Below are 24,741 nucleotides of genomic sequence, written 5' to 3'. Positions count from 1 at the left end.
TAGAATCAAAGTGTAAAGCTTAGAATCAATCCTCATAGTCCATATTATCCATAAGATAACAAAATCAACCTATTCAACCTTCCAATTAAAATTGTACAATATTTAAGTTTTCCACTGGTTTTGTCATAACAGATCACTCAATAATAAGCAAAGGATGAGAAGAGCAGCACACAAAGAGATAATCAAGCAAACAGAACCTGAGAGCTTGAGGGCGTCAAGTCACAAAATGACTTTGGTGCATCTATAGATTGCCATAGAACAGAAAAGCTCCACTTTTTCCCTGTTGAGCTGCCACAGCTCAGCCTTTGAACATGCCCAACAACAACATGAAGGTTCCGACCAACAATATATATTCTACAGTCACTAGAATTCACTGAGAAAGGTTTGCATATTTGCTCTGGCACAGGAGAACCTATAACTGTGTCCCAAGAATCACTTTCCATGTCATAAACCTTAAGCCTCATCCTCTCATGCTCAGGAACCACAAACAAATGCCCATAAACAACCACACTCGAACCCGTCCACCCTTCTCGCAATCCAACAGCCATACTCTCCCAACTATTAGCTTTAGGGTCATAAACCTGTCCCCTAGGTGAAAACAAGAAAGGCCAAGCCCAACCTTCTGTCACGAAAAGCTTTCCATCAAGAACTGCAGCATCATAAGAAGCCATATTTGCTCCCATATTTGCTATGGGGAGCCAATTTCCCTTCACAGGGTCCAAAACCTCGGCCGATTCGAGCTCGAAAAGGTCATTACTATTCCCTCCAGCCGCATAAACCAGCCCATCAATCACTCCACCCGCAAAGAACGATCGAGCAGTGAGCATCCTACTCATTACGGTCCAACGATTTTTATGCATCTCATACTTCAAAACCAAGTCAAGGGGGCAATCCATATCTGAAACCATCCCTCCGCAGACGAAAAGGGTACCCTCACGGGACATGGCTACGCATCCAAACCCGTGAGGGCAGACCCTATCCTTGCAGGGCATGGCGGGAATTGTGTGCCAAGAGAAACGCGTGAGGTCAAGGACTTGCCACTGGATCTTTCCAGTGCATTTATGGAAGGCAAATACGAAAAGCCATGGATCCTTAAAGCCCAATTCTTTCCTCCTACTGAAGAACCGCTCCTTAGTCGCAAGCAACAAATGCCACCGCCTACAGACAGCTCTGCAGGCTGGGTGGCTTTGGACGGGAATCCTAAGAAGGCAATTAAGGGCGATGTCATCAGGAAGGCCAGGAATAAGGGGTCCTCCGTCAAGTGATAATTCGAAATCCGATGCTGGATGAAATGGCGATGATTGGTTTGCAGCTAATCTGAATTTGGGTGACAATGTCATTTGAGAATCTCCTAGTTTGCGCACTGGAGCTTGGTGGGATGAAACCCTAACACGCTGCATCTCTCACTCTCAAAGAAGACTCCAAAGGCACAAAGCAAACCCAAAAAAGCTGGGAAATATCTTTGCCCTACTCTATCCTCTTGCTTTTCTCTTTTCTTTTTCTTTTTCTCCCACTACCCAAAAGACCAAATGGAAAAGTTAGTCCAGACACAGACAGAGAACGTTAGGAAAATGCTTCCCAAACAAAAGAGACCAAAAACAAATCCGTAATCTACAGACCAAAACAAAACCCAAAACCAACTTCTTTCTATTCTACATCCTAATTTTCCATTCCAACCATGACTTAAGAGAACCTAACATGAAAATTTCAGAAAACCAAAATCATAAAACTCAAAACCCAAGTACCAGAGTCAGGAAACTATTTCCTAATTCTCAATATATGTTCTCTGTTTCTTCTATTGAAGAAACCCTAGCAACCATGAAGCTCCCAACTTCTTAAGATAAGAAATTCATATGCTCATGAAACAAAATAAGGAAAAACATAAGAGCAGAGAAACTGAGGAGGCGTGAATAGAACTGAGATTCCTCACTTTATCTGGTTTCTGACTTTTCCCTGTAGATTAGAGAGCAAAGGAGACTTTTTTTTTCTGTGGACAGCCAAATTAGAACGATGTCTTGACAGGAGAAAAATCACATCTTACTCTTGTTTGAGAAAAGTACGGAATGGGGGCCGTTTAGTGAAAATACGGATTGCAGGCCCCTTTTGAAACAAGAACAAAAAAAAGGGGAAATGTTATCCACACTACTGTATTTTGATGAGGGCACTCCTCACTTAATTAAAAGTACGGTATCGCCCCCACCATAGGATGATCCAAACCGTCCATTAGATGGGCCACAGCCTAAATAGATTGTGTCCCAAAAATCATTTCCATAGGTTGATCCTAACCCTCCGATCTATAGAGGGTTAGGATCAACCCTCTAACATTCTGATCGGAGGGTTAGGATCAACCTATGGAAATGATTTTTGGGGCACAACCTATTTAGGTTGTGGCCCATCTAATGGACCGTTTGTATCATCCTATGGTGCGGACCATACCGTACTTTTAATAAAGTGAGGATCAAAATACGGTAGTGCAGATAACATTTCCCAAAAAATGGGCTAAACTTCAAAATCGAGTGGTCAAAAGACCCTGATACCCTTTTGACAGCGACAGAGTCCTCCTTTTCATTACAGCCTCTTAAATTGGCCCGATTCACAAGGCTTCTTTTGGTTCATTTAAATGTGTATTTGAACCGAGAAAACCTTAGGTTCGTTTCTATCTTGGCCGTCGGAAATAACTAGAGATGGATGGATCTTGACACGTGTTGGAAAACTTTTTGGAACCCCGACGTTATTGTACTTTTTGGAACACTGACGTTCTCTTTTTCTCACATATCTTTTGGCTTAGAACGGTAGACGTTATCTTTTCTCACTTATATTTTCAACACGTCAGGCATCCATCCGTCTCTAGGTATTTTCGATAGCCAAGATAGAAATAATGGGTACGCCGGCGGAAATAATGGTTATAGAGAGGGAAATAATGGTTACGCCGGTGGAAATAATGGTAACAGAGAGGGGATAGGAATAGTACGCCGATGGAAATAATGGTTACAAAGAAGGGAATAATGATTACAGAGAGGGGTATTATTAGAAGACGCCACCGTTTCATATTGATGTCCATGTGTCGTGGATCCGACCGTCTATTCATATTGGCGACTACCAAGATTTAAAGGAACCCAAGGACTCTGAGTTCACAGAAAGATTTCAATCCAAACCAAACCGACTATGTATAGAGCCACTAGCATTTCAAAAAGTTTTTCAACAAGTGTCAGGCATCCATCTGTCTTTAGGTATTTTCGACGGCCAAGATAGAAACGAACCCAAGGTTCTATGACTTCTGTTGGTTCAAATACCAGACGAACCAAAAGAACCTCGTGAAACACACCAATAATGAAAAAGGAGGTTGAATGACGTTTCTGTTGATGTCAGAAGGGTATCAAGGTCTTTTTCCAACCCGATTTTGAAGATTAGCCCGTTTTTAGTTCTTATTTTAAAAGGTGCCCTCAATCCGTATTTTCACTAAACATCGGCCCTCATTCCGTACTTTTCTCATTTTTTTATAAGGGCACTACTCGCCTTAATTTCTGAGTATTGCAGCATGCTTCCACAGCCAAAGTAGAAAGGAAAAATTGCCAGATTGGGATATCAAAATACGAGAATTGCCACTTTTGAAAAATTGTTAGAGAGAGACTAAATGGGGTTATCAAGTCTCTAAAAGGGGGTATCAACCCTCTAAATGGGGTTATCAAACTCTCAAAGGGGGGTTATCAACCCTCTTTAACAATTTTTCAAAAGTCTGTCTCCCATTGGCAAATCTTGTATTTTGATGTCTCCCATTGGCAATTTTTCCAATTAGAAAAGTGCAGATGGAGAAAGCGTGTTATTGTTGGATAAGGGAGTGGAGATATCAATTCCTTGCTAATAAATATTAAGGGATATTGTAAAAGAAGTCTTATGCTTTGCTTTATTTGCCAAAAGAGTCTTCTAGTTTGAGAATTTGCAAAAAGAGTAACCAGGTTTGAGTAAATCTTGCAAATCAGGCCATGCCATCAATTTGTGACCATAATGCCCATGGTAGAGTTTTTTTTAACAGACTTACAAAGAACAAAATGCTCACACAAGTAAAAAGCAAAAATTTCTATTGTAGAAAGACCGAAATACCCATGACAAGCATTAGAAAGTTGTGAATCAAGGGTGTGGGAATATTATTTCTATATATACTAGCGTTTTTTATGCGTGGGCGTAACAAAAATGGGTTCCACTTCCACCCCATCAAAACGTGACCTGTAAAATTTTAGGCCCCACCATACACATGGGCTAGGGTGGAAATCGTGCGACCTACCCATCGAGGCAAAATGTTGGGCCCCACCTGATGCATGGGTTTGAACTTTGAATTGAGTTGGTGGCCCACTCTATCAAAACATATCACCGAGTATCACCACTATTTTCATATTCTACAAGGTAATTCTCATATTTTCACATATAAGGACATTTTGATCGTTTGTGAGTAGAAAAAAATTTACCATGGGTAATTTGGTCAGAAATTGACCTTATTTGCAAAGGAAACATATTTCTAAGAGTTACAAATTTTTTACTTCAATTTTTAAAGGGCAATATCCCTTTAAATTAATCATAATCATATAATTTTTCTCTAAATTGTGGAAAGAAAAAATTTCCATCAGAAATGATTTTCTTGCGATCCAAACAAGGCTGAAGATTAGGAAAAAATAGAAACAAATGGAGTTAGGTAATGGATGGTTTTGCGCTCTGGAGATGGAGATGGAAGGTAAAAATGCAACACCATTGAATCAAGAAAACTAAAACAAAGAGGCTCACTGATAGTAAGAAGTTGAAGAAATGGCCTCATCGATTATTGTAGATTAAAATTTAATTCTACTCTTCTTCCCAATGTCATAACAAACTTCCATCTCTACATGTTAATGAAAATACAAAATCATTTTAGTCTAAGAAAATTAGACATGGTATTTGTTAGGCAATTTTGTGGAAAGCCATTTCGCGGCTCACTTTTGCCGAAGACAACAGCCATGCAGGCCCACTTTTTAGCAGATTTTGTCTTATTCATTTAATTTTAATTCATGCTGTTGTCTCCTACAAAAATGAGCCAGCAAATTCCATCTATAATATATACTAAACATCAGCTGCCATTAGTTTTCTTTTTTCATGGAACATTTTTATATAAATTTTTTTCCATTGAAAATAATTTTTCCAGCATTTTGAAAACACTTTTTCCATAGAAATTATTTTCCATAAATAAAACTTTTTCCCTATTTTCAAGGAAAATTCAAAATTGAAACCTACTAGACCTTGGTTTTTTTCCATGGAATATTAATTTCCATGGAAGTTTTCTTACATCCCATGCATACAGTGGCGGAGCCAGGATTTATACATAAGGGGGGCAAAATAAGATAATATATTTAATCCATGAGAGTGGGAGAGGCGAGTAATTTCCATAGAAAGGAGAAAAGAACTCTATTTTTTTAGTGTGAATTTCAAGTTAGGGTTTATTTTAGGGCAGTGATATTTTCCCAATTCCCCCCCCCCCCCCCCCAATGGATAAAATCACCCCCCTTGAGTCCTTGATATTTTCCTTTAAGTTTCAAAGGTAAAGGAAAACGTCAGAAGTGGAGAATTTATCCTCGTGCAGTGAACCAATCTCATGATCCACGAAAAGTATCATTGTCCTACTTTATTTTTATATTTTGCTACTTTTCAACTTTTGTTTTCCAGAAAAGCTACTTTTTTCAACTGTTGTTTTCTAGAAAAGCATAGAAAAACTTTTCCAAAACTTTTAAAACATGTACTTTATTTAGTTTTTTTTTTTTTCAACTCATGGGGGGCAGCTGCCCCCTTATTACATACGTGGCTCCGCCCCTGCCAGCCCCTGCATGCATAACGAGAGAGAGAGAGAGAGAGAGAGAGAGAGAGAGAGGCATTGGCAAAATTACAAAGCACATGCCACCAAATTGGCCCCTATCGCCGAATAAGATTGTTCTAATTCAGTCTTGTTTGTAAGGGGGGCATTAAGACATCTTCGGAAGCCATTAACTATATCATTTCTAAAACAATTATAACCATTATTTGCAAATAATCAAATCCAATTTCAAAACCATTTGGGTATAAGATTGTTTGCATTCAACCAAATTTAAATTCGAAACCATCAACACAAAAGATTATATGCAAATAATATTTAGAGATATCCAAAAGAGCCTTGGTGATCCACACCATTCACATATATCAAAAGTTCCTGCATCTTGGATATCTGCATTATTGCCTTTCTATTTTCAAAAACGAACATCTTAAAGGTCCCAACTTGAAAGGATTATGATCATTCAAATCAATGGTTTGTATCATTGAACAGCTCCCCACCTGTATTCCTTCCTGGCCTTATTATTTTTTTTTGGAGTAAAATTGGTCCAAACAACATATGATTTCTCTAGATAAGTAGATAGAGAGATAGATACATGGCTACATTCTATATAGAGAGACTTACTTCAAAGTATTCCAGGATTTTATTCTTTTTCCAACAATGACAATAACTTTCAAACCAAAACGAATGTATAGGACCCAACTGCTAGCAGGAAAGGAAGGATTTTTTTTTTAATGGTTAGCAGGAAAGGAAGGATACAGTTACTGACATGGAAACAGAGACACAAACCAAATATAAACATAAATGAGGCATGAAGAGACATGGGGAAAGAGTCCCAGTTAAAGGAGGAAAGTGAGATCAAGCTCTGCTGAATCTTTGCCATGTGATTCTTCTATATATATATATATATATATATATATATATATATATATATATATATATATATATATATAGAGAGAGAGAGAGAGAGAGAGAGAGAGAGAGAGAGAGAGAGAGAGAGAGAGAGAGAGAGAGAGAGATAGATACATAGATACATTCATACATACATGCATAGAGACATAGAGTCAAAAAACTAATTTCAGATTATTCAAGAATTTTATTCCATACTTCTCACAACCATGACAATAACTTCCAAACCAAATCAAGACACAGAACATGACTTAAACATCCCGCAGTTATTGTACTATCATCACCACACAGAAAAACATTAAAATGTCAGATATGACCTGGTCCTTCAACCCTCTAGCAAGAAAGGAAGAATACACCTACAGAGATAGAAACAAAGAAACCAAACCAAACAAAATCAAAGGAAGAAACCAAACCAAAAATAGACATACAAAAGGCAGGAAGCGGTATGAGAAAATGCTTTTAAGCTCAAACCCAACAAACCCATTTCCCATGCATTTGTTTGAGCCTGAAGAGTCCAGAGTCCGAGTTAAAGGCATAAAGTGAGATCAAGCTCAATTGAATCTTCTCCATAAGAAGCAACAACCGTATCTTGATCTGACTCAAAGCATGATCCCTCCCTCAATCTTTTCGGATGGTTCTCCTCTATTAGGTTATTTTTCTTGGGCACTAGGGGGTCAAGAATGCTCATGAAATCTATCATCTTGACGTCTTCTGAGATGTTATTAGAAGAAGGTGCACATCTAGCTTCAGTGGCTGAGAAGGGATCACGATCAATCTTAGCTGTTTCACTTGAATCAAACAATTCTAAATTACTAGCAGGACCATTTTTGAGTGAAGGCGTAGCCATGCAGAGAGATGGATTGTCCAAAGAAAGACAGGGATAAGTAGTAACCATAGCAGCCGGCTTCTTAGCTTTCCTTGCCGCCCTTGCCGCCCTTCTCTCCTTCTTATGAGCATTTTGGTGCCCTCCAAGAGCTTGAGTGCTTAAGAACTTTCTGTCACAGAACTTGCATGGGAAGAGCTCTTCTCCCATTCTATCACGAGTGTCCTCGATCTTTTCCTGATTGATAAATGAATGAATCTTCACTAGAACAGAGGAGTTATGTGGTGAAGAGGCCATAAAGTCTAAGTTCCCACTTCCAAGGTGACCAGATGAAGGAAGGCCTACAACAACCTTTGGTGTGGACACTCGGGGAGAATATTCCATCTTTTCGCGCTTTTCTATAAGGTAAAATTCAAGATCCTAGTAGCTAGATTTACCAAGATTCGTACTCACTGACATGTATTGAGAAATGAACAAGAAAAACCAACCCCTAGTCACTTCTAGTGTCTAGAGATGGCTTGGAGGATCTGATATGGTACCGTCCCCGGAGAAACAACAGCAAAGTAATAGCTATGAGGCCAAATGTAATATTTTGCAATGATTAAAGTAAATCTTTCCTTGCCAAGCAGAGAAAAAGGGGTTGAGGGTGACAAACAACAATAAAAACACAGGTTGGGAACACTTACGATAGGTTGGCAAATTATGAAGTCAACATAACTTTGCCCCAGCCATGGACATCTCTTCCTTCCCCTTCTATCATATTCTTCTCCTCGTGAGTCCTTAAACTGTGAGAGCCTACTTATAGCATTTCTTTCCCCGTTGGCGGAGATTGGTTCACCCCAAAAAGGTTGGATACATTTACTATCAAAGAAAGAAAATTCGAAATTTATAACAGCCGAATCAAAGCAAGAGAAGAGACAGCTGGCCATTAATATGTTACAACTTTCCTCAGTCCACATATGGAAAATCCCACAGAGAAAATAAATGGAACCGAGATTCGCCAGATGGAAAATATTCAGAACTTTCTCTATTTAGGCGTAGACAGCAAATTCATTGTATGAATAACAATGTATCTATGGAAAAAGCATCTGGTTTTCTTCAGTGGCCTAGGCGGCAATTTTTGTATATGAAGAGATACTGTAGCAAACTATGGAGGTAAGGTGAAGCATTCTTCATCTGTACCTCGTAATAAAAATGACTCAACTTTCAGTTACCAAATGTGGGAGCCGGTGTTATTTAATGTCTTCATTTGAGGCTATGTCAAGAAAGCTTTATTTAGTGAGGTGACAAGTACGCTTCTCTTAGATTGATCATCTCTGTCAGATCTTTAGCATGTAATCCAAGTGTCACATTTAATGGGGCGCTAGAAGGAAGAAGGCTTAGATGAAAACATGTGTGATCAGGATGCTAGATTAGAATTAGCTGGTTTCTAAAACTTGTGATGCGAATTCAAAATAGAATCAAGATCAAACATCAAATAAATCCAAGGGTTATGCAAGAGATATACATCATATATGACATACCTCAGATAGACTTCAATGGGATTATGTCAGAAAACAACATAGAGCGTGGCAATGATGGCCAAAACATGACATACAACAGAAATTGTGGGAAAAGTGCAGTTTGGTCAGTCCATTTCATTGGTTCATGACAATATCCGCAAGGGAGACAATAACCTCATCATTGTCCTAGTAGATATCCCACAAGGTTTGGCAGTTGGTACCAAAACACTAAAAACCATTGATGGATATGGAGTGTTGAGATGGATGATAAATAACTTAAATGGAAGAATGGCAAATTGTTATGGAGCCACGGAGATCCCAAGCTTGATAAAAGGCACCATCTAACTGAGGTACAAGCTCAATCCCAATTGTAACATTTATCTTAGTACTGATGCATATGAATCTCCAACATAGTTATTGCACAAAAATAATGCATACTCAATCTCACTTTATTCGTTTACATATGCATTTCTAAGTTAAGACTCTGAAGTCCACTCCAATGGACAAAAGTACTCGATCAATCAAGCCCAAGATGGGCTTACTTGCCCATTCAATTGGCTGGTATAGTCATTTTCTTATAATTCAGACCCCATCTGCACAATAAGCCAATATTAGAAACATCATAACAACATCTATGTTCAACTCTTCCATAAATTAAAAAAAAAAAAAAAAACTGTTATTGCACGCTATAAAAATAGCATAATCTCATTCTGGCCATCGTTCCTAAAATGATACGACTATTAATTTCAATTAAACTACCTTTACTTCTTTAAGAGTTCATAAATGGATGTAAGTTCATCAACCATATGACAGGTTTTTCACTCCCAGTGCCAGTCTCCTAAGCATCAGTACATAGAAGGTGTGAAAAAAGCCAAACCACACAATGCAACAGCTCAAGTGTTAGATGAAGCAATATCACATGCATGAATTTGGTAGGTTTCATTTAGTTATATTGAAAAATTTATCCAACCAAATGTGATTTTTTTCATGCATAATGAAGAAACATATTAAATGTAAAAGCAAACAAATACAAATAACTAAATAAGGAAGAAACGGTGGCAGCAAACATCTGGGTCAGGGCAAAACTCGCGTGGATGCATTATTAGAATAAAGATCTTTGATAATGACGTTGAAAGGGGCATTTTTGTTTGATGTTTACATACCAGATAAGGCAAAAATTCCCTAACATAAGTATTTTGATACCATTAAACATAACATAGGTATTTTGACCAGCCAGGCAAGCTGTAGTACTTACAACAGTCTCCATGATGAGAACAACCAAAAGAAACTGAATTCTTACCAAGGCTTTGGGATCCCGCCCTGAGCAGTCTCAGCCCAGTGTCCACTCTTCTCACATTTGTAGCATGCATCTGATGAAGAAGACCTATTACCCACATCACATAAGGGTTCAGTTGAAGGCATGAGGTAGTCCCATGCCAAATGACATTCTTTTTTGCCTTTAAAACAGGAAGACCTAATCCTTCCACCAGAGGATTGGTGACTTCATTATTCCATGTATTAGAGACCATTGAGCTGCTATCTGTTACACTGGCTTCACTGCACCATTTAAAGAAACCAAAAGACCCTCCCCCCTGCATGGGAAACTAAAAGATGTAAATTGACCAAGCAGGTGCAAATTTCTAATCATTACAAAAAAAAAAAAACAGCAGATTCAAATTTCTGTTCCATTTGAATCATAATATGGAAGCCTTCATGCTAGCCTGCAAATTTGAGTATAAAAAAAGGAACCATCTACCCCATACCATTCATACTCCTGAAGTTAGAATGAGCGCACAAAGCACTTGTATTAGATACAGATGAGGGGCTTTCTAATAAATATGTGACAGCCAGAAAATAAAAGAAAAAGGGCCCACATTTTCTGCGTACGATTCCCCACAAATAAAGAGAAAGATACAAGGATAACGTTATGGAAAAGTATGCACATATATAATCTAGCACAAAGAACAACATTTTCCTGTCTAGAGTCTGCACAATCTGAAAAGGTATGGAGCAGATAAGAGCACCCCCATTTTTTGCCAGAAATGCCCCTCCGCTTCTTTTATTATTGCGAGTGAACTTCTTTGAAAATGACCAAGACACCCTCATAATGAGAATCGAGAAAAGCAAGGTCGGGGTGAGAACGAGGAAGAGAGGAAGAGGAGAAGAGAAGAATAGGCGTAGGCAATTAAGAGGGAAGAAAAGAATAGGAAAGATTAAAGAGAGTAAAGGAAACTGAGATGAAGAAGAAGACCATGTGGATGAAGGAAAAAAAATAGAATGTACGGGTTCTGATGCAGGGGAAGATGTCGAAGAATAAGTGTGTGTTACCAAATTAATGTCGATGGGGGCATTATATGTAAGGCTGCTTAGTGCTAGTGAATCGTCGTAAATCACAGGCACCAAATCATGTCTTTGGCTTTTAATAGAGGCTGCACTGTTCTGCTTCGTGACTTGCTACTTCTTTTAAGTTCAGTAACTAGAAACATTCAACGGATGACAACACAGAAAGTGCTTCAAATAAGTCCAACCCAAAACGCACGCTTGGTATGCAAAACAATACCTATGGTGAAACGTCATCAATGGGAATAAACCATGGAGGTCCAAGGCAGCCAACCATATACTACTGGCTTTGCATACAAATGAAACTTTCAAACCACTTTTAAAATCAAATAAACCAAGTTAACCCCAACCGTATATCGTAGCATCTAGGCACATTTCTTTTAGTGTATAAAACAAATTTGATGAGGTCACTGAGGCTAAGTTCTTTCACAAATTTAATCAAACTGCCACATGCAATGGCATTTCAAATGAGCAGCAACACTTTGGAACGCAGGTTCCAACCCTGATTCCTACCGTGTGCAAACTTGTATCTGTATTCCAAATGTCTGAGCAACATTAGTCGAATACACAGTAATATTCAATCCGTTTTTTCCACAAGCCACACATACGAACAGAAAATGGTGAAGGCTGTTAAAACTCCAAAAAAAAATGGTGAAGGCTGTTTCTATTCAATGTGATGTTGAACTGAACTAAATCATGTGCAATGGAAGTAGGTTCAGGGGCTACTGGTGAAGGTTGTTTCTATTCAATGTGATGTTGAACTGAACTAAATCATGTGCAATGGAGGTAGGTTCAGTGGCTACTTTGAGACAATTAACAGATGAGAACAAGAATTCTTTCACAAGCAACACCTCAAATGAAAACCTAAAATTCAGACATGCATGCAGATCTAAACAGATTACCGAAACTGTTCGTGGAACAGAGTCCTGGCAGACAGGTCACAATTCAGAGCTTGAATCACCTCTTTTAGAAACTTGTGAAATGTCAAGGGAGGAGGTGACAAACCAGATCAAACTTCAATTTTATGCACTTAGATGAGCAGCTTCAACATCAGAGAGCATTAGCCTTGTTTGATTTCACAAAACTAGCAAGGGGAGGCTTATATTAGAGCAATCCGGGTTCAATTGAAATGAGGCAGATGGATATGATGCAGATAGACTGGTAGACATGAGGAATTCATGGCATTATACAGCGGCAAAGAACAGATCTGGAACATTTCATGGCAGAGGAAGGATCGGTCAATGGTTGCTTCAATTTTCCACAAGTTGGATGATGATGCAACGATCAAGCATTGACTCGGGGAGTAGAGCAACTGTGCTGTCCACTTTTGAGGTAAAGTCTTCGCCAGCAATGCAACTAGCATAGCTTGTTTTAGAGAATGTTTGCCATTAATCAAGGGATTTTGTCTTTTGTATACCACAATATATGCCATGTAACCATATATTTATGACAACGGAAGGAAACCTCACAAATTCCCCATTCACTTTTTTCTCTCTCCTTCATATCATATTTTGTATAAATTCTTTATGATAACAGAGCTTCGAGATCAAGAATACATAACAAGGGATTGAATTGGACCCCTTGACATACCTATTCTCTCTTCTAGCATCTCTTTTGTCTCCTCTTGCATTCTTTGAAACCCTACAACTCCTTTGTCTAAACTTATTTCCTTCTCACTCTCTCTCTCTCTCTCTCTCTCTCTCTCGTTTATGAATGGCAAATGATTTTAATAATAAAGAGAATGGGAAGAACCCTCGACCGATGTGTTCAGTATAGGATCAAGTATAATAGAAAAACAACATAAAATACAATGACGCTCCCACTGGTCTCCCGCTCTTAAATTTCTTCATAATCTCTCTTACAACCATTTCTTCTAGCATCCTCATCTTTTTTTTCTCTTCTTCTAAGCCGTTTCTCTTACACAAAGTCATTAGCCTCATCTTATCTTATTTTCTTTAGTTTTCATAGCCCATGAACCCTTTTATATTTTCTCTCCACAAAAAAACCACTTTTCTCTTGCCTGAATCCTTTGTTCCTTTGCTAAGATGCACACATCACTTAAGGTACATGTTATCATCTCACTCAAGTATCCTTATTTTAGCTATAAAAGAGGGCCTAGCATCACTTAAAATAGCTGCACACTAGCATCCCACTTAATGAAAATAGGTGCACATTGGCAAAAAAGTCACTTTCACTTTCAGAATTGTCAAAACTCTCTAGTCCAATGCGACACAATCCAACACCACGCCTCCCCCTCCACACACACATCCCCCCCCCCCCCCCCCCCCCCCCACAAACTCTTCATCCTCTGTTTTTCCCTCATTCTCCCTATATTTTTTTCCTTTGTTTTTTCATTTTGTTTCCTCTCTATTTTCCCTTAGTACAATCTAATAGCTAGAGCCGACCCCAACTAGTTTGGGACAAGGGCTTAGTTGAGTTGAGTTGACAATCTAATGGCTACAAATCCCTCCTTCCCCCATTCAAGTAAATTCGTCATCCCTCGTTATTCCCTCCTTTTTGTCTTATTCCCCCCCCCCCCCCCCCTAGTTCCCCCTTTTTCTTATTCCTCTTTATTTTCCATTTTATTTCCCTCTCTATTTTCCCTTACTACAATATAATGGCTACACCATTTATACTTCCTAATCTTCTACAACTCCTTTTCCAGTAGGTTACTATCAAACTTAAAAATGATAATAACGTCCATTAGAAGTATCAAGCTGGTGCGGGTGATTAAGAGTGAAGAAGAAGAAAGTAGAACACAATATCAAAAGCAAGAGAAGGAGAAGAAAAAGGGAGCTATACTCAGTCAAATTGATATATTATCATTACATAATTAGTCAAAAATCTCCCAAATTCATCTCATACAACACATTTTATCGGATTCTTCCATAGGACTTGACCAACAACATTAACTGCTACAATTCTCAACAACGCAACTGACTGGACTTTCTTAATGAAATACAACTTACTAGACACTAGTCAATGAAACACAACTTTTTTTTTGAATTACACTGAAAAACACCTTATTAGATTTACATTTAAAAAAAAAATGAACTTACTAGACTTAATGAAATACACACTAGACAGTAGTTAATGAATCACAACTTACGAGGACTAATAAATAAGGTAGTTGTAGAAGAAATCTTCCAAGCATTTATTTCAAACAACCTCGGGTAATCCACCCAGAACACCTAGGCATGACATGGCTGTCAAGTTGGCACTACATCATAAGCCCTTCTCATTGCTCGTGCTCATGGTATCCTGACCTCATCGAAGGTCTTACTACCTCACCTGTCGATATGTGATGGAGACAACAATAAGGACCACAAAGAAAAATTCCAACTACAAGATTTGGAAAACTCTATCAATTGATAATCACCTAAATCAACTCGTCTCATTCTCCAAAGTTCTCACATAGGTTCTCTGCCTGTAATTTGTGGAAAGCCCTTGCTAGCATGAGCTCTCTTACAATCTTTTCCACATATATCTTTGTTAATAAGAGAAAAAGGAGAGAATGCTGACCCTAGCATTGGAGACACCAGCTCCTGTATATGAATGAGAGGAAAGGCTCCTTACACAAATGAAACAAATGTGGGAGGTTTTTGCATTAAGAACAGTCCCTTAAATACTAATGTGACTCGAGGTCTTCTAATCATTAATAGAAGTTGGTCTCATTCCAAAGCAATTACTTCTATCTCCTAAACAAAAAGCAGAAATGCCTGAGCAAAATAAGCACCGAAGTGCCTCCAAGTGTTCCAAAGAGATTCCAGAACAATAAAGTGCACCAAGATACTTCAAAATAAATGTGAATTGAACAATGAGATCCCTGAAACTATAAGTGTACAAAATATAACCAAAAGTGGGGCAGAAAGTGGAATTCCGAAGAAGTAACAAATATGCAGCTTAAGAGAAAGCTGAGAAGGCCAAATACTCAAAACCAATCTTAGATCACCCTTTTGATTCTTTAACATCTAAAAAACATATCAAAAGCTAACCCAAGAAAAAAAAAATATCAATTTTCTAAATATATGTAGAAAATACCTTTTGGTATTTCTGAGATTTACATGGAACAGCAGAAATCAAAGAACTTTGAAGCCAACATTTCAGTGTTCATGAAATGAATGGTAACGTAAACATATCCAATCAAACTAAAGCAGTAAGCATGCACGAGATGTCTAACTTGTGGGAGTCATAAAACACCAAAAGAATAAGGTCGATGTATAATTCAAATAAAGAATCGTGTGATTTAACAAAAACAATGTTAAAATATTTTCGTATGAGATAGGTATAAGATGCACGCAGGATGCCCTGTATAAGGTAGCTCTACTAAAACATCCATTGTCATGGATTAGCAAATGACTGATTGAACTATTTTTCAACATGTGTTAGTACAGTCCAAGGCAGAATAGCAATGATGTTTGCATTAAAAGAAGAAGGATATGTCCCAGAGACTTCTAAATTGATCGAATAAGTCAAGCATATGTTAGTATTTTAAATACTAAAAATGAAAGAAACATTTGCTTTTGAAAAAGATTCTTTTTTGCTTTTGAATTTCCCACCCAAAATTTGAAATTTTCAAATTGATTCTATTCTCTTGTACTTTCCCACCAATATCATTAAACTTTTGAAGGTAGCTCTCTTACCTCTTAAAAGTTTAGTCCAAGATGGGAAGTTGAGAAAAATTCTCCCATCCATATAAGAGGGAGTGTTGAGCAAAGGCTTGGGCCTTTCAAGGGCATTCAATTTGTTTGCCTTTGGTGTTTTACAAAGAACAAGATCAAATAAATAAAAAACACACACACGCGCGCGCGCCGAGCAGAGCCGAGCCGAGCCGTGTCGGGGCGGGGCGCGGGTGTGTGTGTGTGTCTGTGTTGGGTTGGGTTGGGTTGGGTTGGGTTTTCTAAACGGATTTTTTATTTATAAATCCAACGGTCATGTCTCTTTAGTTTTAACTTAATCCAACCGTTACAACCCTCTTAAGTAACGGCAATTTTTTAAATGACGTTTTTAAAAAAGGTGTCTCTACTGTTTTAAAGATGTGTCTTCAACATACACGTTTTCTCTATAAAAAGAGATTGTTTCCAACGTCTTGAAATACAGTTCTTACATCTGTTTTAGAATCTCTCTTTAAACAGATAGACGAGCCTTTCATCTCTGCTGATTCGTTTTTCCATCTCTATTGAGTCGTTTGCAAAAACAGAACAGTTTCTTTTCTGTTATTTTTGTTTTCTTTTCTTTGTTCTGTTTTATTTGTTGGGCATTCAGAGTGTTCGCTGTTTGGTTCGGATCTATCTGATTGTGCACTTCAGATAGATAGCGACGGTGCGTCGGGCTGTTGTATCCTGGGGGTGATTGCGTTCGGATCTGTTGCACAGGAGGGTTTTCCGCAGAGGCGCAAAATCACCTTAAAGAGAGCGACCTAGTCCGTGCCTCAACTCGCCGCATCGAAAAGGTTATACTAATCATCTATTCTTTCTGTTTTTCACAGAAATCAGTAAACAGGTACGCCATATTATTTATATTAAGAGGAAAATCTCATAACAATTTTAAGGTGATTTTCGTTTCTGTTTTCCTCTTTCTAAAATATGGCATCCCATGACGAGATTATATCGGATTCCTCAAATCCGAATAAGCCTTTTCGATTTAGTGGTGCTAATTTTAAGAGATGGAAGAAGAAAATATTTTTCTATTTATCCACCAAGAAAGTAGCCCATGTTTTGGAAGACCCAAAGCCTTGGCGATCAGAACTTGAACCAGTTAAATCTACTTTGAAAAAGAACTGGACAGATTCTGATTTCCTATGCCAAAACTTTATTCTCAATTGCCTATCCGACGAATTATACGATTTTTATAGTGACTGTAAGGATTCCATGACACTTTGGGAAGCCTTACAGAAGAAGTATGATACGGAAGAGGCTGGGTCTAAAAAATATGCGGTTAGCAAGTATTTTAGATATTACATGGTGGATGAGAAGACGGTGATTTCTCAAACCCACGAGTTGCAAAAACTTGTTCACGACATTCTTGCGGAAGGAATGACTATTAGTGAACAATCTCAAGTTGCAGCCGTGATTGACAAATTACCTCCTTCTTGGAAAGAATTCAGAAATTCCCTTCTTCATAAAACTAAGGAATTATCTATGGAAGGTCTTCTTGTTCGTCTTCGGATCGAAGAAGAAAACCGTAACCAAGATAAGAAAGAAGGGAATACTGAAATTGTAACTAATGTGAATGCCATTTCTGAAGTTAAGAACCAAAATCAGAAACCGCAAGTGAATCTGAAGCCCAAAAAGAAGTTGAAGAAAAAGCAACAGAACCAAAACCGAGGTACCTTCAAGCGTCCGAACCAAAACACAACTTCTGGAAAGAATGACTATTCCAAAATTGTGTGCTATATTTGTGGGCTCAAGGGTCATATTGCACGGATGTGTCGACGTAAGAAGACTGCACCAATCCCTCAAGCCAACGTGATAGAAGAGCCACTTGTGGCTATGATCACTGAAGTGAATATCGTTGGAGGATCTGAAGGGTGGTGGGTCGACACTGGTGCGTCCCGTCATGTGTGTTTTGACAGGAAGTGGTTCAAGACGTATGCTCATGCAGATAATGAGAAGAAGGTGCTTCTAGGGGACTCGCATACAATAAAGGTACTCGGTGTTGGGGACGTTGAACTTTGCTTCACTTCAGGGCGGAAAGTGATACTGAAGGATGTTCTTCATACTTCAGACATGAGGAAGAACTTAGTTTCTGGTTTTCTTCTTAACAAGGCTGGTTTTAAACAAACTATAGAGTCTGACCAGTATGTTGTAACCAAGTTTGGATCCTTTGTTGGTAAAGGATATGCATGTGATGGAATGTTCAAACTGAATGTTGAAATAATGAATGAAAGTGATTCTTCTGTTTACATGCTTTCTTCTGTTAATTCATGGCATGCTAGGTTGTGTCATATAAATAGGAAATATGTACATAACATGAGTGTATTAGGTATGATTCCTAAAGTAGTCTTAGAAGAATTTAACAAATGTGAAATATGTAGTAAGGCTAAAATTTCTAGAAAGCCTTTCAAAAGTGTTGAAAGGAATTCAGAACTTCTAGACTTAATTCATAGTGACATTTGTGAGTTAGACGGTATCTTGACCCGTAGTGGTAAAAGATACTTTATAACCTTTATAGATGATTTTTCTAAGTATACAATCATTTATTTAATTAGACATAAGAGTGAAGCCTTAAAAATGTTTAAGGAATACCTATTAGAAGTAGAGAACCAATTCAATAGGAAGATTAAGAGACTAAGAAGTGATAGAGGAGGTGAATATGAATCATTAGAATTCACTGACTTTGTTAAGTCATTAGGAATTATACATGAAACAACCGCTCCTTACTCTCCCGCTTCAAATGGGGTTGCAGAAAGGAAAAATAGAACACTAGTGGAACTTACGAATGCTTTACTCCTAAGTTCAGGAGCCCCTTCTAACTTATGGGGAGAAGCAATTCTAACTTCCTGCTATGTTCTTAATAGAATTCCTAATTACAAAACTAAAGTCTCACCTTTTGAATTTTGGAAAAATAGGAAACCCAATGTGAGTTACTTTAGAGTTTGGGGATGTTTAGCTTATGTAAGACTTTCTAATATTAAGAGACCCAAAATAGGAAGTAGAGCCATAGAGTGTGCCTTTATGGGTTACTCTCTTACAAGCAAAACATATAGGTTTTTAGACCTAAATAACAGTGTAATAATAGAGTCAGTGGATGCTGAATTCTTTGAAGATAAATTTCCTTTTAAATCTAGACATAGTGGGGGTACCGTGACTATTGGAGATAGTGGGGGCACCGAGCCTAGGATTGAGGTAAACCCTGAAGTAGAAATTGAACCTAGGAGAAGTAAAAGATCCAAAATAGCCAAGGATTTTGGCTCTGATTTCTATGTCTTTAGTTTGGAGGGAGATCCTTCTTCTTTAGAGGAAGCTTTGTCCTCGTCAGATGCTGACTTTTGGAGAGAAGCTGTCAATGATGAGATGGAGTCTCTGATGTCAAACCAGACTTGGAAATTAGTAGATTTACCACCAGGATTTAAGACCATAGGGTGTAAATGGATTCTTAGAAGAAAATTGAAACTAGATGGAACCATAGACAAATATAAAGCTAGGCTTGTTGCTAAAGGCTTTAGGCAAAAAGAAAATATAGATTTCTTTGATACATACTCTTCGGTTACTAGGATTACATCCATTAGAGTTTTGATTGCAGTGGCTGCAATCCATAATCTGGTAATTCATCAAATGGATGTAAATACTACTTTCTTAAATGGTAATCTAGAAGAGGAGATATATATGGACCAACCTAGTGGTTTCATATCTCCAGGTCAAGAAAATAAAGTATGTAAGTTGGTGAAGTCACTGTATGGACTTAAACAAGCACCAAAACAGTGGCATGAAAAATTTGATAATATCATTATATCAAATGGTTTTAAAATCAATGAAAGTGATAAGTGTATATATTATAAGTATATTAATACTTATTGTATTATTATTTGCTTGTATGTTGATGATCTTTTAATTTTTGGTTCTAACTTGGAAATAGTTAAACAAACCAAAACTCTATTAAAACAAAACTTTGATATGAAAGATCTAGGAGAAGCAAATGTAATTTTAGGGATTAAAATTACAAGATCTGATAGTGGTATATCTTTAGACCAGTCCCATTATATAGAAAAGATACTTAAAAAGTATAAGTACTTTGATTGTAATCCAGTATGTACTCCTTTTGATCCTAGTATTAGATTGTATTCTAATGAAGGTGATAGTGTTAATCAAAAAGAGTATGCTAGTATTATTGGTAGTTTAAGGTATGCTACAGACTGTACCAGACCTGATATAGCATATGCGGTAGGCATATTATGTAGATATACTAGTAATCCAAGTATAGAACATTGGAATGCTATATCACGAGTCATGAGATACCTCAAACGAACCATTAATAATGGGATTCACTACCATAGGTTTCCTGCTGTTCTAGAGGGTTTCAGTGATGCCGATTGGAATACTTTGTCAGAAGATTCCAAGGCTACCACTGGGTATGTATTTACTATTGGTAGTGGTGCAGTTTCTTGGAGATCCAAGAAACAGACTATTATTGCTCAGTCCACTATGGAATCTGAGTTGATTACACTAACCTCTGCATGTGAAGAGGCTAGTTGGTTGAGAAATATTTTATCTGATATACCTATTTGGGAAAGACCTGTTCCCGCTATTTTGATTCACTGTGACAGCACAGCTGCTATTGGAAGAGTACATAATAAGTACTATAATGGAAAGTCGCGACAGATACGCCGGAAACATAGTACTGTGAGAGAATTGGTTTCTAATGGATCAATCACCATTGACTTTGTGAGATCTGGTGATAATTTGGCAGATCCCTTAACTAAGGCCTTGTCAAGGGAGAAAATCTGCAATACATCGAGGGAGATGGGACTAAAGCCTATTTGTAAATAGTTACCTATGATGGACACCCAACCTAGGGACTGGAGATCCTAAGAACTAGGTTTTCAATGGGAAAAACGAGTCGTAGTGTAACTTGTGGACGATCATGCTATTTTCAAGTTTATCTCAAAGTCCATCCCTATGGTGTAACTCAAGCATGATATCCTGAAGCGTTTGGAAGGTTGAGTTATTACTCTTAATGAGATCTATAGCTCGTATGAGTGGGATGTATAGGCTACAGGAGCATCCTTGATAGACTCACCTACATGTTAGCGCGGAAGTGGGCCGCTTCCAAAAGAGACGAGAGCTTATTCTCTTATGCTTACATGGAAACTGGGATGTAGCACATGGCCGTAATGTGCGAGCTTTTTGTAACCAATTGAACACTTTAGTATCATGTGTGTGGTGCACGTCTCTCTGTACCCAAGGATTGTAGTTCAAGACATAGTCACTATCAATTCCTTACAGTTAGAATGCACTTACACTAAGTAAAGGTTCAAGACATAGTCACCTTTATTATACGTGATACTCTGCTGATTGCCCAACATTAAGTTTTACTAATATTTTTTCTATTAAAATAAGTGGGGGATTGTTAGTATTTTAAATACTAAAAATGAAAGAAACATTTGCTTTTGAAAAAGATTCTTTTTTGCTTTTGAATTTCCCACCCAAAATTTGAAATTTTCAAATTGATTCTATTCTCTTGTACTTTCCCACCAATATCATTTAAACTTTTGAAGGTAGCTCTCTTACCTCTTAAAAGTTTAGTCCAAGATGGGAAGTTGAGAAAAATTCTCCCATCCATATAAGAGGGAGTGTTGAGCAAAGGCTTGGGCCTTTCAAGGGCATTCAATTTGTTTGTCTTTGGTGTTTTACAAAGAACAAGATCAAATAAATAAAAAACACACACACGCGCGCGCCGAGCCGAGCCGAGCCGTGCCGTGCCGTGTCGGGTCGGTGCGGGTGCGGGTGTGTGTGTGTGTGTGTGTGTGTGTGTTGGGTTGGGTTGGGTTTTCTAAACGGATTTTTTATTTATAAATCCAACGGTCATGTCTCTTTAGTTTTAACTTAATCCAACCGTTACAACCCTCTTAAGTAACGGCAATTTTTTAAATGACGTTTTTAAAAAAGGTGTCTCTACTGTTTTAAAGAGGTGTCTTCAACAGACACGTTTTCTCTATAAAAAGAGATTGTTTCCAACGTCTTGAAATACAGTTCTTACATCTGTTTTAGAATCTCTCTTTAAACAGATAGACGAGCCTTTCATCTCTGCTGATTCGTTTTTCCATCTCTATTGAGTCGTTTGCAAAAACAGAACAGTTTCTTTTCTGTTATTTTTGTTTTCTTTTCTCTGTTCTGTTTTATTTGTTGGGCATTCGGAGTGTTCGCTGTTTGGTTCGGATCTATCTGATTGTGCACTTCAGATAGATAGCGACGGTGCGTCGGGCTGTTGTATCCTGGGGGTGATTGCGTTCGGATCTATTGCACAGGAGGGTTTTCCGCAGAGGCGCAAAATCACCTTAAAGAGAGCGACCCAGTCCGTGCCTCAACTCGCCGCATCGAAAAGGTTATACTAATCATCTATTCTTTCTGTTTTTCACAGAAATCAGTAAACAGGTATGCCATATTATTTATATTAAGAGGAAAATCTCATAACAGCATATAGCACTTACCATCGAATATCACAAGGATGAGTGGTGCAAGCAAAGTTCATAGACAGCTCTATAATTTGGTAAAGAAAATTTAGGAGAATAAAATGGTCAGTCAAGACCCAGAAATATGCTCAAAAGAGACTAAAGAGAAACATCATGTTAGTGTCAATTGTGACCACTACAAGGCTTCTTCATCAAGAAATTAGCATACCGTGTCATTATGATTTATGGCGAGTTTTAGTGTTTTGATTAAGTTTCTGGATAACGTTTTAAGTTTTGGTCAGTCACGTGAAAGCAATACATCAAGAACTATTAAATAGCTTAACCATTCAAAAAGAAAAAAAAAAAAACCAAATGAATGGTTTGTAGCAAGTTTTCTACTTGTCTTTAAGTCCTAGTGAATTGGCTGCATTGATGAACCTAATTGGGATTCAACTCGAGTATCATGCATCAAAAACCAATAGTCATCATGGGAGAACATGTGTTACTTTGAAACCATGTTTGAAGAAGCATGGTGCATAAATATTTGGACCCTTTAATAAATCTATTTTTGTGACAGTTCAGTCATGCTTTTCCCTGACCAAAAGAAGCCAAAACCCATCAACCAAACCCACAGAAAAGAAAGGAAAAAAAAAAAGGAGAAGCTCAATCCATCAGAGAAAATAACTTTAAACGAAAATTACTAGAAAGGAGAAGCGAAAATTCATCTAACCAAACAGGCAGTATGAACCGTACAAGTCCCTAAGGGCACGCACTGGATTCCCCTGCCCACATTCTCCCCAGCGCAATGCCTTGCCTTCCTTTTTACCCTCCTCTTTGTTTTTGTCTTTTTAGCATTCCCCAATTCTTTGTTCGTATGCTTTAGTTGGGCCTCATTGTAAAATAGCACTGGGCCTGCTACGGTATATGGGCCCCACCTTTGGCTTATCTAACCATTCATTTGAAACGCCACTTTGGATCCCAAAAATCAGGCCAATCACGCAATCCTAACATTTAGGAGCAGTTTGGATATATGAATTTTATAAGTGGCCACTGTAAAATTCTGGGTTTTATAAGCTAAAACCCGGATTTGACAATCCTGAATATGTACCATCCAAGTTTTGCTTATAAAATCGAGGTTTTAGCTTATAAAGTCTAGGAAAAATCTAGGTTTTAGCTTGTAAAATCCTGGATAACAACATCCTTGTATCCAAAAGGGTTTTAGTAAATCTTCAAGGAAAAACTACTCATAACCACCTTCAAACTAGAAAAATTACCTTGACAATAATAAACGATTGACGGCCTTTTTAGTGGTTGATGACTATTAAACTTGGTTTTATCAAGATATTGTGTTGGAGATGTCGCAGAACTGGCCCGATAAAAAAAGAACTGGCCCGATAAGATGACTGGGCTGCTAATTACCTTGTCATTGTACTAGTGAGGCTTGGGTCTATTTAGATATTTTGAGATATTTTGACAAAAAATTGGCCCAAGCCCGACCATTGCCACTCTACATGTCATCAGCAAAACATTCGTGTGTATAATAAGCATTGCAAAGGTTGCATGTTAGCCTAACTCAAACTAATTTGGCAATAAAAATGGTAAATGATATATTCGTCCCTTGTTCTTCCTTGGGCCACCTACTTTAGTGTAAAAGGACAGTCACAAATGCACTATAGGGGGCTGACCCAGAATATATCACTTCCTACAAAATAGGGAAATATATCATTTCCCTTATTAGTAGTGGCTATATTATGAGGTGGGCCCCAACAAAATGTCCGATCCATCTGGGACAAGTGGCTCTGGTGGCCTGGTGCGCCCGTCCCATAAGTGGTCTTATATCCCAAAAAGTTCCAACTATGGAAGAACACAACCCCAAAACCCCTGCTTTTCTTGAAAATCACTCAATTTCTCTTATGTTTAGTTGTTGTTTTTAAGAATGAGGACCACCACCCATAAAGTCACTTTCACAATTAAAGAAAGCAAATTTTTTGGCTCTCACATGGGGGCATGTGTATGAAATCAAGACTGTTGATCTCGTAGAGGTGACCCACATGGTTTAGCTTCTCTCAACAGGAACCCTAATGAATATCCCATGTGTAAGATCATATTACAAAAATCAATGGTTCTCTTGACAGGAACCCTAACCATGGCTTGTTGGATCAAGGGTTATCATCCGATCAAGGTGTTCAGCTAAACGGATCCGATCAAGTACACGAGGCATAAGTGGATG

General features: G+C 38.0%; 1 protein-coding gene and 1 long non-coding RNA gene across 3 annotated transcripts; both read right to left on the bottom strand.

Annotated features, from left to right (window-relative positions):
• LOC143892853 (Galactose oxidase/kelch repeat superfamily protein) lies at nt 1-2,030 on the bottom strand. The gene is made up of 2 exons (XM_077397762.1): nt 1,931-2,030; nt 1-1,513 (listed from the first exon to the last, which is right to left on the bottom strand). The coding sequence occupies exon 2, from the start codon at nt 1,398-1,400 to the stop codon at nt 183-185; it is 1,218 nt and encodes a 405-aa protein (XP_077253877.1). The 5' UTR covers nt 1,401-1,513; nt 1,931-2,030; the 3' UTR covers nt 1-182.
• A 7,389-nt stretch (nt 2,031-9,419) lies between these two features.
• On the bottom strand, nt 9,420-23,388 carry LOC143846435 (uncharacterized). 2 transcript variants are annotated; one of them, XR_013234765.1, is made up of 3 exons: nt 23,265-23,388; nt 10,362-10,653; nt 9,420-9,654 (listed from the first exon to the last, which is right to left on the bottom strand). It is a non-coding gene; the product is annotated as an uncharacterized LOC143846435 (long non-coding RNA). The 2 variants fall into 2 exon arrangements; XR_013234764.1 differs by having other exon boundaries at nt 23,242-23,387.
• Nucleotides 23,389-24,741: the final 1,353 nt, after the last annotated feature.

This window comes from Tasmannia lanceolata, unplaced genomic scaffold (assembly GCF_043159265.1).
Source record: "Tasmannia lanceolata isolate RefF3 unplaced genomic scaffold, GAP_Taslan_0.1 ptg000015l, whole genome shotgun sequence".
NCBI lineage: Eukaryota > Viridiplantae > Streptophyta > Magnoliopsida > Canellales > Winteraceae > Tasmannia > Tasmannia lanceolata.
The sequence above is the reverse complement of the archived record's forward strand: the minus strand, read 5'-3'. Positions and strand labels throughout refer to the sequence as shown.

Coding starts and splice junctions, on each gene's coding strand:
- LOC143892853 (XM_077397762.1), bottom strand. CDS start 1,400: ATGCAGCGTGTTAGGGTTTCATCCCACCAAGCTCCAGTGCGCAAACTA.